The sequence below is a fragment of the Rutidosis leptorrhynchoides genome, chromosome 2 (assembly GCF_046630445.1).
Source record: "Rutidosis leptorrhynchoides isolate AG116_Rl617_1_P2 chromosome 2, CSIRO_AGI_Rlap_v1, whole genome shotgun sequence".
Classification (NCBI taxonomy): Eukaryota; Viridiplantae; Streptophyta; class Magnoliopsida; order Asterales; family Asteraceae; genus Rutidosis; species Rutidosis leptorrhynchoides.
The window spans coordinates 520156961-520169694 of NC_092334.1; the positions used below are offsets into that span (position 1 = coordinate 520156961).

The 12734-nt window shown below is 35.0% G+C and overlaps 1 protein-coding gene and 1 long non-coding RNA gene across 2 annotated transcripts; both read right to left on the bottom strand.

The window, feature by feature from the left end:
- Positions 1-4151: 4151 nt before the first annotated feature.
- On the bottom strand, positions 4152-6494 carry LOC139889566 (uncharacterized). The gene is made up of 3 exons (XM_071872511.1): positions 6483-6494; positions 4325-6130; positions 4152-4205 (listed from the first exon to the last, which is right to left on the bottom strand). Exons 1-3 carry the CDS (start codon positions 6492-6494, stop codon positions 4152-4154), a joined length of 1872 nt encoding a protein of 623 aa, XP_071728612.1.
- Positions 6495-6992: 498 nt separating this feature from the next.
- On the bottom strand, positions 6993-8749 carry LOC139892877 (uncharacterized). The gene is made up of 3 exons (XR_011774279.1): positions 8470-8749; positions 7750-7809; positions 6993-7069 (listed from the first exon to the last, which is right to left on the bottom strand). It is a non-coding gene; the product is annotated as an uncharacterized lncRNA (long non-coding RNA).
- Positions 8750-12734: the final 3985 nt, after the last annotated feature.

Below are 12734 nucleotides of genomic sequence, written 5' to 3' on the forward strand. Positions count from 1 at the left end.
GTATTTGTTTGATGAACACGGACTCTTTGTGAATTGACTTACCACTAACATGCTCTTTAACGAGCTTACATTAATAAATAAACGAGCTTAAGTTTTTGCTTGACGAGCCGAGCTCAATTCGAGCTTAAGACGAAACGAGCTGATCACGAGCCGAGCTCGAGCTTTCAAAATGTTTCACGAGCCGAGCTCGAGCGGAAAAATTAAAGATCGCATCGAGCCGAGCTCGAGCTCGAGCTTTCTGAAAACTAAACGAGCCGAGCTCGAACACTACCAAGCTCGGGCTCGGCTCGGCTCGTTTACACCCCAATAATGCCCTATTGTGTATATCATTAAAATATCCAATTGAATCAATTATGTAAACTGTCTAAATTATATAACTGAATCATTAACATACCTCAACGAAGACCATGTAATTTTATACGTTTTGTCTAACTTTATGCAACCTAACTGATGAACCACTCATGTAAATTTTTATTTAGCTATGGTCAATAAAAAAGTTCATAAAAAAGTAACTGATGTACACCTCATATAGCCTCATGACCTAGATAAAACACATCAAGCACTTGATATGCAAGGAAAAAACGATATATTTATTTTGTCATCTGATGTCAAGATCTTGAAAGCCTCAACAACCTGCTCCATTTAAATTTATTTTATATTCAGAATTACAATATGCATATAATGTTTCAAAAGTCTAATATTTGTTTTCTAGATTTAGAAAAATACCCAACGGCATTCATCCTTTTTCTACCACTCATATTGCACACCCACAACAAAAAACTAACACTAACGGGAACAAAACGTAAAGAGTAAACCCGTTTTCTAACCCACCAATCCTTAGACCTATAGATGTTAAACACATACCTTTCGTAAGGAATGAGCATAAAATCACTCTGGATAGTCTTTAACTTGTCTACATTTCAGCACAGACGAACTTAATGACTTTTCACTTTGACAAGTGATAAATTTCCAACTAAAAGAAGGAAGCTTAAAGAGGAGTGCAACCCTTCTCCAAATGACCTTAACAACCTCTGTTGAAAAATAAACACAAGTAATTAGGATTAGATATCTTTAGTATCACAAAAGATTTCATACATACATTAAATCCATATAATATTTGTTCCTTTAATATCATATGCTTAATGCTTATATATATACAAAAATTAAAATCAACACATGGTCTATGAATCAAACACGAAATACTGATTTTTAAAATATAAATTTAGAGGTTTGACCAGTATGAAGTAAAACACCACCCATCATTCAAAATTACAAATAGATATTTAGAGGTTGTTGAAGCATCTTTCTAAACAAACAGGTGATTGAGTTATTTCTCTAAATCAACCTACCTGATCATGGAAAAAGCACACTGTGTGACATCTACTTCCTCAACATTGTGAGCAGCTCCACACCAAAGGGATAAAGGAGTGAAATATAAACTTCATCAATTAATTTTGCTCCAATAACTGATGCACCATATGCAATCGCTTCATCAGCATGAATCCTCTTTAAAAGCTCCTTTCCATTAAAGAACTCATGATGCAACAATTCTTGTACTACGTATTTTATTAGGTATCCATTAAAGAGCTCCTGCAACCGCTTCATTAGTATGAATCCTCTTTGAAAGTTCAATAACAATAACAATAACAATACCCAATCCCGCACCTGCGGGGTATGGAGGAGGTAAGATGTAGACAATCCTTCCTCTACCCTAAACTAGAAGAGAAGTCGTTTCCTTTACCACGAGTCGAGAAAAGGAATTCTCCACCCATAGGAAAGGGAAATTCATCCCCCTCTCTACTCCAGGGTAGAGAGATTGCTTCCGTGAGGACCTCCGGCTAAAAAGAATTTTTTATTTTTTTTTTTTATTTTTTTATTTATAAAGATAAGTTAAAAAAAATAAATAAATAAATAAAAAAAATAGAAAAATAAAAAAAATAAATAAAAATATAGATACATAAAAAAAAAAAAAAAAAAAAAAAAAAAAAGGGGAGACGCCATGAAAATGGTAGAATCAAATTTTCATGGGTTTAAAGCACGCATGAGAAATCAATTTAGGCTCTGAGCGGCAGTCAAGACGCCACTAAAACGGCGCTTGTCGTTGCCTCAATAAAAATAGCCAAAAGACCTTGTGGACAGCAACTCAAGGGCATGCCGGGTGGAAGTTGTTGCGCAAGCAAAGAGCCAACCACCCTTAGCAAACCAAAAACCACTCATGCACCTTTACGGTAGACACCCCCGAAACCACCCAACTAAAAGAAACCAACCAAGCTCTAGAGCAAGGGAAGTCGTCCTCAGCCATAATGGTCCCAAGATGCACCGAGCGATGCGAATCACCTGATCATACATACATGCATACATACGTACATACATACACACATACATAAACCTACATACAACCATACATCAGACATACCTACGTACATACATGAGACATACCTACGTACAAGAAAGGAACAACCTACGTATAAAGCCACACAAACAACCATACATACATAGCAAAAACACCCAGTCCTACATAAACCTAATAGCAAAACATACATACATGAGTGAATATACCACACCTACAGACAAGTAAAAACATGCATACATACATACCTAACAACATATAAACATACATAAAAAAACAAACATACAAAAACGTGTGTAACTACATCATACTTTCATTACAAAACCTACATACATGCATGCAAGCATGCATGCATACAAACATACATGGACCTACGTGCATACGTACAAACAACCCAGCAAGCATGCATACATCCAAAACCAAAGATACCGAAAACATACTCATTTAATGATAATAATAATAGTACATAAAACTAATAAAAACGATAGTAATAGTAATACAAATAATAGTAATAATAATAGTTCATATAAATATTAATAGTAATATATATTTGTAAAACAAATACTAATACACTAATAATTAATAGTGAAACAAATAATAATAATAATAATAATAATAATAACAATAGTAATACTAATAATAGTAATAGTAAGAATAATAACAGTAATAAAACAACTAAAAATAATCCTAATCCTAATTATAGTACAAATAGGAAATAATAATAATAATAATAATAATAATAATAATAATAATAATAATAATAATACATAAAAGAAAGTAATCCTACTCGACTATTCTTATTCTAGCCCTCCACGCATCCCTATCAGAAGTCATGTCCTCGGTCAACGAAAGCTCCCTCATGTCGAGTCTTAGTCTATCCATCCACCTACGAGTAGGTCTACCCCTTCTCCTTACACCATCGACCGTGAGTGCCTCAACTCTCCTAACCGGGGCAATACGTGGTCGTCTCATCACATGCCCAAACCAACGAAGTCGTTCTTCTCTTAGCTTGTCGATGATGCTACTGATTCCAAGTTTTTCCCTAAACACACCATTTGGGATCATATCTAGCATGGTTTTACCACACGTCCACCTAAGCATCCTCATTTCTGCCACCTCCATCCTTCTCTCTTGGGCCTTCGTCATAGGCCAACATTCTGATCCGTACAACATGGCGGGTCTGATTGCCACCTTGAGGAATTTCCCTTTCAATTTGAGTGGTATCTTCTTGTCGCACAATACCCCTTTCGCTGCCCTCCACTTCAACCAACCTACCTTAATACGATGGGTCACATCATCGTCTATCCTCCCCGATTTGTGGAGGACCGAGCCTAGATATCTAAACGAATCTTGTGGATGCAAGATCTGGTCTCCAATGCTGATATTTACTCCAGAATTTTGTTCATCTTCAACCCTGCCGAAATCACACCTAAGATATTCCGTCTTTTGCCTGCTGATTCGTAGGCCATTTTGTTCTAAGGCCTCCCTCCATTGTTCTAGTCTTCTATTAAGCTCTTCTTTGGAATCCGCAACAAGCACAATATCATCGGCAAAAATCAGACTCCAAGGGATGTTCTCTTGTATTCCTCGAGACAGCTCGTCGAGGATCAAAGCGAAAAGGAAAGGGCTAAGGGCAGATCCCTGGTGCAGACCAACTGTTATTGGAAAATACTCTGTGTTTCCCACAGGTGTCCGAACGCACGACTTCGCCCCTTCGTACATATCCATAATAGCTCTAATATATCTACTTGGAATACCTCTAACATTAAGGGTCTTCCAGATCAACTTTCGCGGAACACAGTCATAGGCCTTTTCTAAGTCTAAGAAGGCCATCTCTAAGTTCTTTTGTTTTTCCCTATACTTCTCCATAACGCTTCTTATAATATGAATTGCCTCCATCGCGGAGCGTCCTGGCATGAAACCAAATTGGTTTTCTGAAACTGTAGTTTCGCGTCGAAGTCTAGTCTCAATTACCCTTTCCCAAAGCTTCATGGTATGACTAAGTAATTTTATGCCTCTGTAGCTACCGCAGATTTGGGCATCCCCTTTATTTTTGAAGATGGGTATAATCTCGCTGCGTCTCCATTCTATGGGCATTTTATAGCTTCTAAACGTCTTATTGAAAAGACACGTTAGCCACCTAACACCATCCTCGCCGAGGCACCGCCACGCCTCTATTGGGATCTGGTCTGGTCCAACAGCTTTGTTTCTACCCATCTTTCGTAGTGCCAATCTTACTTCTTCATGCCTGATCCTCCTACAGAAACTGTTGTTCTGGAATTGTCCTATACCCGAGTCTCGCGGGTCCTCTTGGCGCCCGGGTCCTCCACCAACGAAAAGAGATGAGAAGTACCATTCCCATCTTTTCCTTATTTCGTCTTCCTTCACAATGGTGTGACCGGAATCATCTTTGATAAACTTGATGTTATCTATATCCCTCCTCCTATGCTCTCTAGCTTTTGCAATCCTGTAGATATCATTAGCTCCTTCTTTAGAGTCTAGTTTCTTATACAAATCTTCATACGCTTTATCTTTTGCACGTGCAACAGCCTTCTTAGCTTCCCTTTTGGCTTCTTTATATCTCTCTTCAGCCCTAGTTCTATCCTCAAGTGTTCCCTCCCTGCAAGTAATGAGCTCCCTAAACCTTAGTTGCTTAAGCGCGATTTTGGTTTGGACCTCATCGCTAATCCACCATGATTCTCTACCAGGTTTGTGTCCTCGCGATGTCCCTACTACCACACCTAAGGCTTCCTTGGCTACATCTCTAATAGTGGAAGCCAGACTATTCCACATCTGATCCGCGTCACCATGAGTAGCAATTTCCACTCCTGCCTCTACTCTTTCCAAAACCAAAGCTTTAAAAGTTTCGGCTTTCACTCCATTTAGATTCTTCCATAGGATCCTAGGTTGGACGGGTCTCGCGCTCCTGGTAGCCCGTCTCTGCAGGGCCAGGTCCATGACCAATAATCTATGTTGGGTGGAACAGGTCCAGGTGGTCAGAACTCTACAGTCTCTGCAAGCACTAAGCTCCCCTTTGCGAAGCAGCAAATAGTCAATCTGGGTACTATGGCCCCCACTGTGGAAAGTAGCTAGTTGAGCTTCCGTCTTCCTGAAGAAAGAGTTTGCAACAACCAAATCATGGGCAACAGCGAAATCGAGAATGGAGCGTCCTTCTTCATTTCGAACTCCGTACCCAAAGCCCCCATGGACACCCGTATATCCTTCTGAATCCGTGCCTATATGACCATTAAGGTCACCCCCAATAAGTAAGCGATGGTCAGCGGGGCAACTCCTCACGACTTCATCTAACGAATCCCAAAAGCTTCTTTTTTCATCTTCACCCAAACCAGCGTGAGGTGCATAAGCGCTAATGACCATGTAAGTCCCTTCCTGGATAACTAATCTTATTGACATAATCCTATCACTAACCCTACCTACGCCCACAATATTATCCTTATACGGATGTCCTAAAATGACTCCTACCCCGTTTCTAGCTACCTTGGAACCCGAAAACCACAACCTATAGTCGTCAATGTCAACCGCCTCTTGACCCTTCCATCTGGTTTCTTGAACACACAAAATATCCACTTTACTTTTACGTAAGGTCTCAACAAGCTCATAGGATTTGCTAGTCAAAGATCCTACATTCCAACTACCTACTCTAATCTTAACCGGGTTCGCTAACCTATTGCCAACTCTAAACCCTCTAGATCTAACCGCCCCTAAGTAAGAAGGACATGACCTCACGTGACCATCTCTACGACCCGAGTCTATCTTGCACTATATATTAAACAGAGGGTATAAAGTAGGGGAGGTAATATAATATAACTAGATATAATAATTTAATAATAATAATAATAAAGTAAAAATATTATTAGTATCAATAGTAATAAATCGATAAAGTAATAAAAAATAGAGATAATGACTAAGGGTAATAAAAACACGTTATAACAAAATAGTCAATAAAAGTGGGTGAAGAATCTTTCCTATTACCACCCACACAGAAAACGAGTAAACAGACGAACAGTGTAGTAATAAAGTACTCCTACTTGTTTATAGTCTTAAAATAATTAATTATATCAGTCAATATTCAATATAAATATATATAAGCACGAGGATCAGAGTTTAACACAGAAAATAACATGTAACAGCGAAGAAGAAGAGAGTGAAAGCTGTAACCGGCCGGAGATCTTACTTCCGGCAGAGTTGCCGGCGTTCGTCCTCCCAGCGACTGTTCGGGTACCTGCAAAAAACAATAAAAGAGTTGATCCGTACACTGATCCGTTCGCGGTGCTGTAGTACTCGCTGAACCAGGCCGGAAAAGCTTGAAAAAGGCCGGCCGAAAAGATTGATTTTCGGTAATAGGCAGCGGCGGCGTCGGCGGAGATGTTTATAGGAAATATCTAGGATTGGTACTTTCCTCCGACGGTTGCTCTTGGCGGCGCGTGGGATCTCCGACGCCGGTGGGACTGGTCTCGTTCTGATCGTTAGGTAAAATCAAGTAAAAAGGTAGTGGAGGTGACTTACTATAATCCTCAGATTTGATGAAATTTTACAGGCAATATGATGGCTGCTTTTGGTGGTTTTGTGGACGTTGGGAGAAAACAGAGAGAAGAGAGATAATCGTTTTACCTAAAAGGTCCCTCTTTGAAAGTTCCTTTCCATTAAAATAAAGCTCCTTGAAAGCATTGATAGATACTTCATTCATTGGGTCAGCTACTGCAATAAGCAGAAATTTACATCAATCGCACAACCAAAATAAGAGATGAACCAATATTAATTTATTTAATTTACTAATTATAATAAGTCTAAAACAGTGATTAATTAAATTAGCACACCTTGGCTTGAGTCAGCAAAATAAAACTAAAATTAACAGCAAAAAATTGCCCTAAAACTAAAATTAATGTCTTTACATATCATCTAATATAACCAAATATAATAACAATAATAGAGTAAAAATGAAGATGCTACAAACAAATATAAGATGTTACTGATGATGAGTCTAGCTAAAATTATAATACCATATCAAGACAAAATAAAAATAAAAAACATTGCAAGTAATAACAAGTGATAATATCAAAAGAGTACAGAGTACAAACAACCCATTTCTACCCAAAACCGTTTATACCCATTTCAACCCAAAACTGTTTTGACACATTACCCAAACCAAACCAACCTGACCCGTTTGACAGATATATTCAAAGCAATCATATAATACATTCCAAGAAAACTTTGACATCAAATCCAAACACTGAAACACACTTTCATGGAATTTCCACCCATTTACATGTAAATTGGCCGAGTTGGGCTATGTTTAACGTCTAATGGGTCATATTGGCTAAAATAAAAAAAAAATCTGATTAAAGAAAACCGGCCAATATTTATAGTTAATACAATACCATTGTCTGCCAGAGCCTAATGGTCCTCCAACAAACATCATGAAGATGGGAATCATTTAGCTGCAAAGTCGAAAAAATTAGTGTCAAATATACCATCTTTTAGCATTTCATAATAGTTCACTAAAACTGGAAAACCGGGTGAACTATTATGATTAAATGACTAATTGTTTTGGGGGTAACCTGATGATTAATTGTTTTGGGATTTAAAACAAGGAAAAACTATTTTCATCTATATCATAGAGTTAAATCATAAAAGTTACTGCGTAATTGTTAACTGGGTTAATCTAACTTCACCTGTACCAAAAAATTAAAAAGAATTAGTAACTATAATGATAGATAATATATCGTCATTATGTTTTTTGATCATCCAATTATGACTCAATAACATGCTGTAACATCACCTTCACAATTAGAAGAATAAAAATATAATAAAATTTACGATTTAATTTTCAAGAAAACTTCATTGTGACATAAACCCAAACACCTACCCTGCAATCCAAATATTAATATTGAGGCATAAAATTAAGGATTCACATATATTTGTGTCAAGTATAACCCTAAATTCTGAATGATTAAGTAAACAACTAAAACTGAAGAAGAAAAAAAGAGAACTTCCATGGATTGAAATGAATGATCGAAATTACATGGAACCTAAAACTGACATCATATTTTGTTAGATTCAGTGGATTCAAATTTATTTTGAATTTGAATATTAAATACCTATATAATCGTCGATTTGGATCATCGGTTGCACGACAAATCTACACATCTATGTGTGTGTGTTCATGGATCTTCAGATAGTCACTATCGAACAAAAGTCGATATTTGCAACCTCGACCATGTGGTTTTAATTAGTTGGGAAAGAACAGAGGTTTTGGAACGATGGATTTAAGGTTTCAATTGAACAATTTTCTAACCTAGATAAGCGGTGGTGTTGCTTTTTGATGACGATTTTGATAAGTGTGGATGATTCATTGATTTGGGAGAGGAAGCTAGGGTTTTGATGCTAAGTGTCGTGAATGAACGTAAGCTCAATGACCCCTTATTTGTTAACTTTTTCCGTGTGTTTTTGAAATAAAGGGCATTTTAGGCACATTGATTTATTAGCTAATATATTTTGTAGATGATTTATGACCATAGATCAAGGGTATGGTGAAGTAATTACTTGATCTAATGGTCATTAAAGGGTGTTTGAAAATATTTATTACCTAAAAAAACCCATCTTTTAAGATATAGAGTAGATTTTCTATTTTTTAGGATTTTTAATAATGTATTTTTTTTAGTAACAATGGTATTAATTTAAATGCGTTTTTTTTAAATTTATTAAATGTGTAATTTTTTTTACATTTTAAATTACATAAGTAAAAATAAAACAAATAGAAAAAACAGAAAAATAAAAATAAAATGTCACATCAGCATTTCACTAAAAGTAACACCACCACTACTCCACTCAAAAAAAACACGTCCTACTCATCCAAAAAGTGCAAAAAGGCAAGTGACATAACAAAAAACGTCTTCAACCAATACAAGTGGTCTAAGGGTGCTTTTGGAACCTGACTATTGAAAAACCATTTATATGCAAAGGGCACAACTTTCATGAGTGATCAATAATCCTTGAATTAATAATTTGGTGAGCCAAAAAGTCTTAAATAAACACATGATATAGTTGAACGAATAAGTTTCTCAGAATATAAAGCGCATTAAGGCATAAATAAGTTTCTACATATGTAGCCATTTTGATGGGCGTACATGATAGATCGATCTCGGTGGCATTTAGACAAGGCGAAGAACATCTCTTCCGGTTCGGTGAAGGATGGTGGTCGTTAGCTTTCGTTATGGGATTTTTTGTTTCCTTTTGTGCTTTGTTATGTTGTGGGTGGTTATTTTATGTTTTTATGCTCCTTGTTTTTTTTTTTTTTTTTTTCTATGTGCTTCGTTTTAGGTATTCTTATGTCGTTTGGTTCGTTCGCCGGTTAGGGCGAGGATCAAAGTTAGATAGTTTGTTTAGTTGGGTTTACTTTCTTGCTCCAAGGACGTAAATTCCCTTTGTATCTTCTCGTTTTGAATCCTTCATCTTTTTGATGAATGGATCATTAGTAAAGTTAGCCTCTTTTTAGCAACAAAAAAAAAAGCGTTTAAGTTACTCAATAGTCATATACATTTTCATTTGTTCCAATGTAGGTTATATAAATCGAAAAAATTCCAATTTAGGTCACACAATTTAGAAAGGTGTATCGATGTATACAAAAAGTAACATGCTACCTGCTAAACCGGTCATCTTCATCTTCATCTTCATCTTCATTAACCTGCTTCTGCTTCTGTTTAAAATTGGCGCTTTCGGGGTTATTAAGATAAGATGTTACTTGCATAACTTGCGGTTTCACTTTAACAACTTACGACATGTGTTGACTTATCTCTTGATTTCAATACCAACTTTGACTGACCAATTTCAAAACTTATACTCGGGTGATACAAACATTTTTACTTAACGTAAATAACCAATAAACATCAAATCAAAAAATAATGAAATCTAACCTTTGTGTGTGTTCATGAACACGACTTCAAACCAGCTTGCTTATTGCGAAATCAATTGATGTTCAAATCCTAAAACTCATAAATCAATCAATCATTTTACTAATTTACTACAACTATTGATTTATAGAAATTGCAAAGCGATCTGAAATGTGGTTGAATACTTGAATGGATCCGAAATCAAAATTTAAAGTCTTATCACGATACCAATCTAAATTTGAAATGTTGAAAGCCTTTCGATACCCATCTAAATCATACAATTAAAATATATGAAAGCTTCTTCGTACATTTAATTTCAGTGACTAATAGTTTATGATTCGAAATAATGACTAGATTAAAATGAAGAATTTGTTAATAAGATCAAAAGGTAAGAAAACTTACTTGTACCTCCCTCACCATCTTTGTAGCCTTGAATATCCTTATGGCATAACCATTAACAGATGAGATGAAAACCTGCATAGAAAAATAAATTTATAGATATTTTGTTGATAATGGTGAATGAGATATTGCAGAATACTAAGCAGTTTAAAAAGTGATTAGAGTACCCAAAATTATGGATTATTCTCCTATGATTGATCTGCATTTATGAATATTAGACGTATAATAAGGGATTTTAAAATGAAGTTATTATAAGATTTATTTAAAGCAGTGTTTGAAATTAATTTTTGATTCAAATTCGTTATTGAATCCCGAAATTTTATAGAGAGTCAATCACATAGAATCAACCATAAATAGATTATTATATTTTTAACTATATATCAATCAATTTTGGTCAAACATCTATTTAAGAAAATGCGATCATTTCATAATTATATCATTTATGGTTAGTTGACTTTCATACTATATGTAAATAAAGGGAATTTGGTAATCAAAGACATCAAGGCCAAGATTATGAGGTCATAATCAAGATTAGACAAAAATTAATGGTCTAGATTAGTGGTTACTAATTAAATGGATGGCTAAAATTAGATATAGCTCTTTAAAATGACCTATTTTTAGTTTTGTTATTATATATAAAAAGAGAGATTTATTAAATCAATGCATCGGTTTAATATAAATATAAATTTATTAGTAAATTATTAATTTATTATAGAACTAATTATTAACTCATTATAATAATTATAATATAATAATATAATATTTATATTTATTATTTGAAAAAGAAAAGTTCAAATAGTCTCTAAAACAACTAGGTGCATTGCCCGTGCGTTGCACGATGATGGTTATGGTTCGTGTTTTGTACTTGTAGTTGAGGTGGTTTAATGTAGTATATGTAGAAGGCATGAGGTTCATGGTCTTTGGTGCAGATACTGACGTGTGTGTATGCGAATGAACACTATATTTCTACCATGGATAAATAGCATTTAGTAGCCGATATACAATGCAAACAACTTTTAACTTTACTCGGATATAGCATTATTGTTTACAAAAAATGTATTGTATGGGGATTGTTGTTGTGGAGATTGTAATAACAGTGTTATAACTTGAGTTTGTTAGTCGATGTGCGTAGTTGGTACCACAATCTCTTTGTTAAAAACTCGTTAAAGAGTGATTAATGTACTTACTCAAACATGATGCAAGAATACCAAAGTGAATTATTAGAAAATCTTTTGTTCAATATATTTATGTTAAACAATCAACTTTGGTAAACGCCGGACTCGTCCACATCTCGACCGACTCATCCCTTCAAAGTCCCATCCGACTCGCGATTTTTTCAACCTTTTTTAATCCTTCACTGCTTTTTAACCATTAAAAGGTTAAAAGAACTCACGATATAAATATTAGGCAATATTGTGAACATGCAAATCTTCAATTACCCCATCTACTCCATTTGAATTGCAACTTCCCTTATATATTTTTGGCATGCACCTATAACATTTCATAATGCTTTTTAACTTCTTACATACACATTATCATAGTTATACAGAAATGATGATAAAACTTATTTCATAAGGCTTTTATTTTACATTTCTAAAAAGTATTTAATATGTTTGGATGATGGTTAATATCACATTATGCATACTCACATGAAAAATAGCAATACATTTCATCTATGTTAATACTTGGTGACATAATATCGTCAATTATACTGCATTAAGTCACACTCATACCAAACTTAAAGCTTCAATTCTAGCATCACCTTCTAATTATCTATTTACACAACAGTAGGTCATATGAATAATTTTTTGAAAAGCTTCCTAAATGATAGTCATAGTTCATAAATCATAATCATACTAAATAGATAACTGATGTTTTAGTATCATGCTAAATAGAAGTCACATGGGAGTTGAGGCTATACCTTGAAGTGCGAAGGAAGGCTTAAGTTTAAACCATAAAAAAGACCCATAACAATTGTCATATTACAATGCTCAACAATATAACACGCTTATCAAAGATAAAAGGAATTACACTCGTCTTACAAAGTTCCAAATCCATTAAACCTAACATGTAAT

Coding starts and splice junctions, on each gene's coding strand:
- LOC139889566 (XM_071872511.1), bottom strand. Junction 4,206..4,324: donor CCATGAAGCTTTGGGAAAGG/GTAATTGAGACT, acceptor GGAGAAGTATAG/GGAAAAACAAAAGAACTTAG.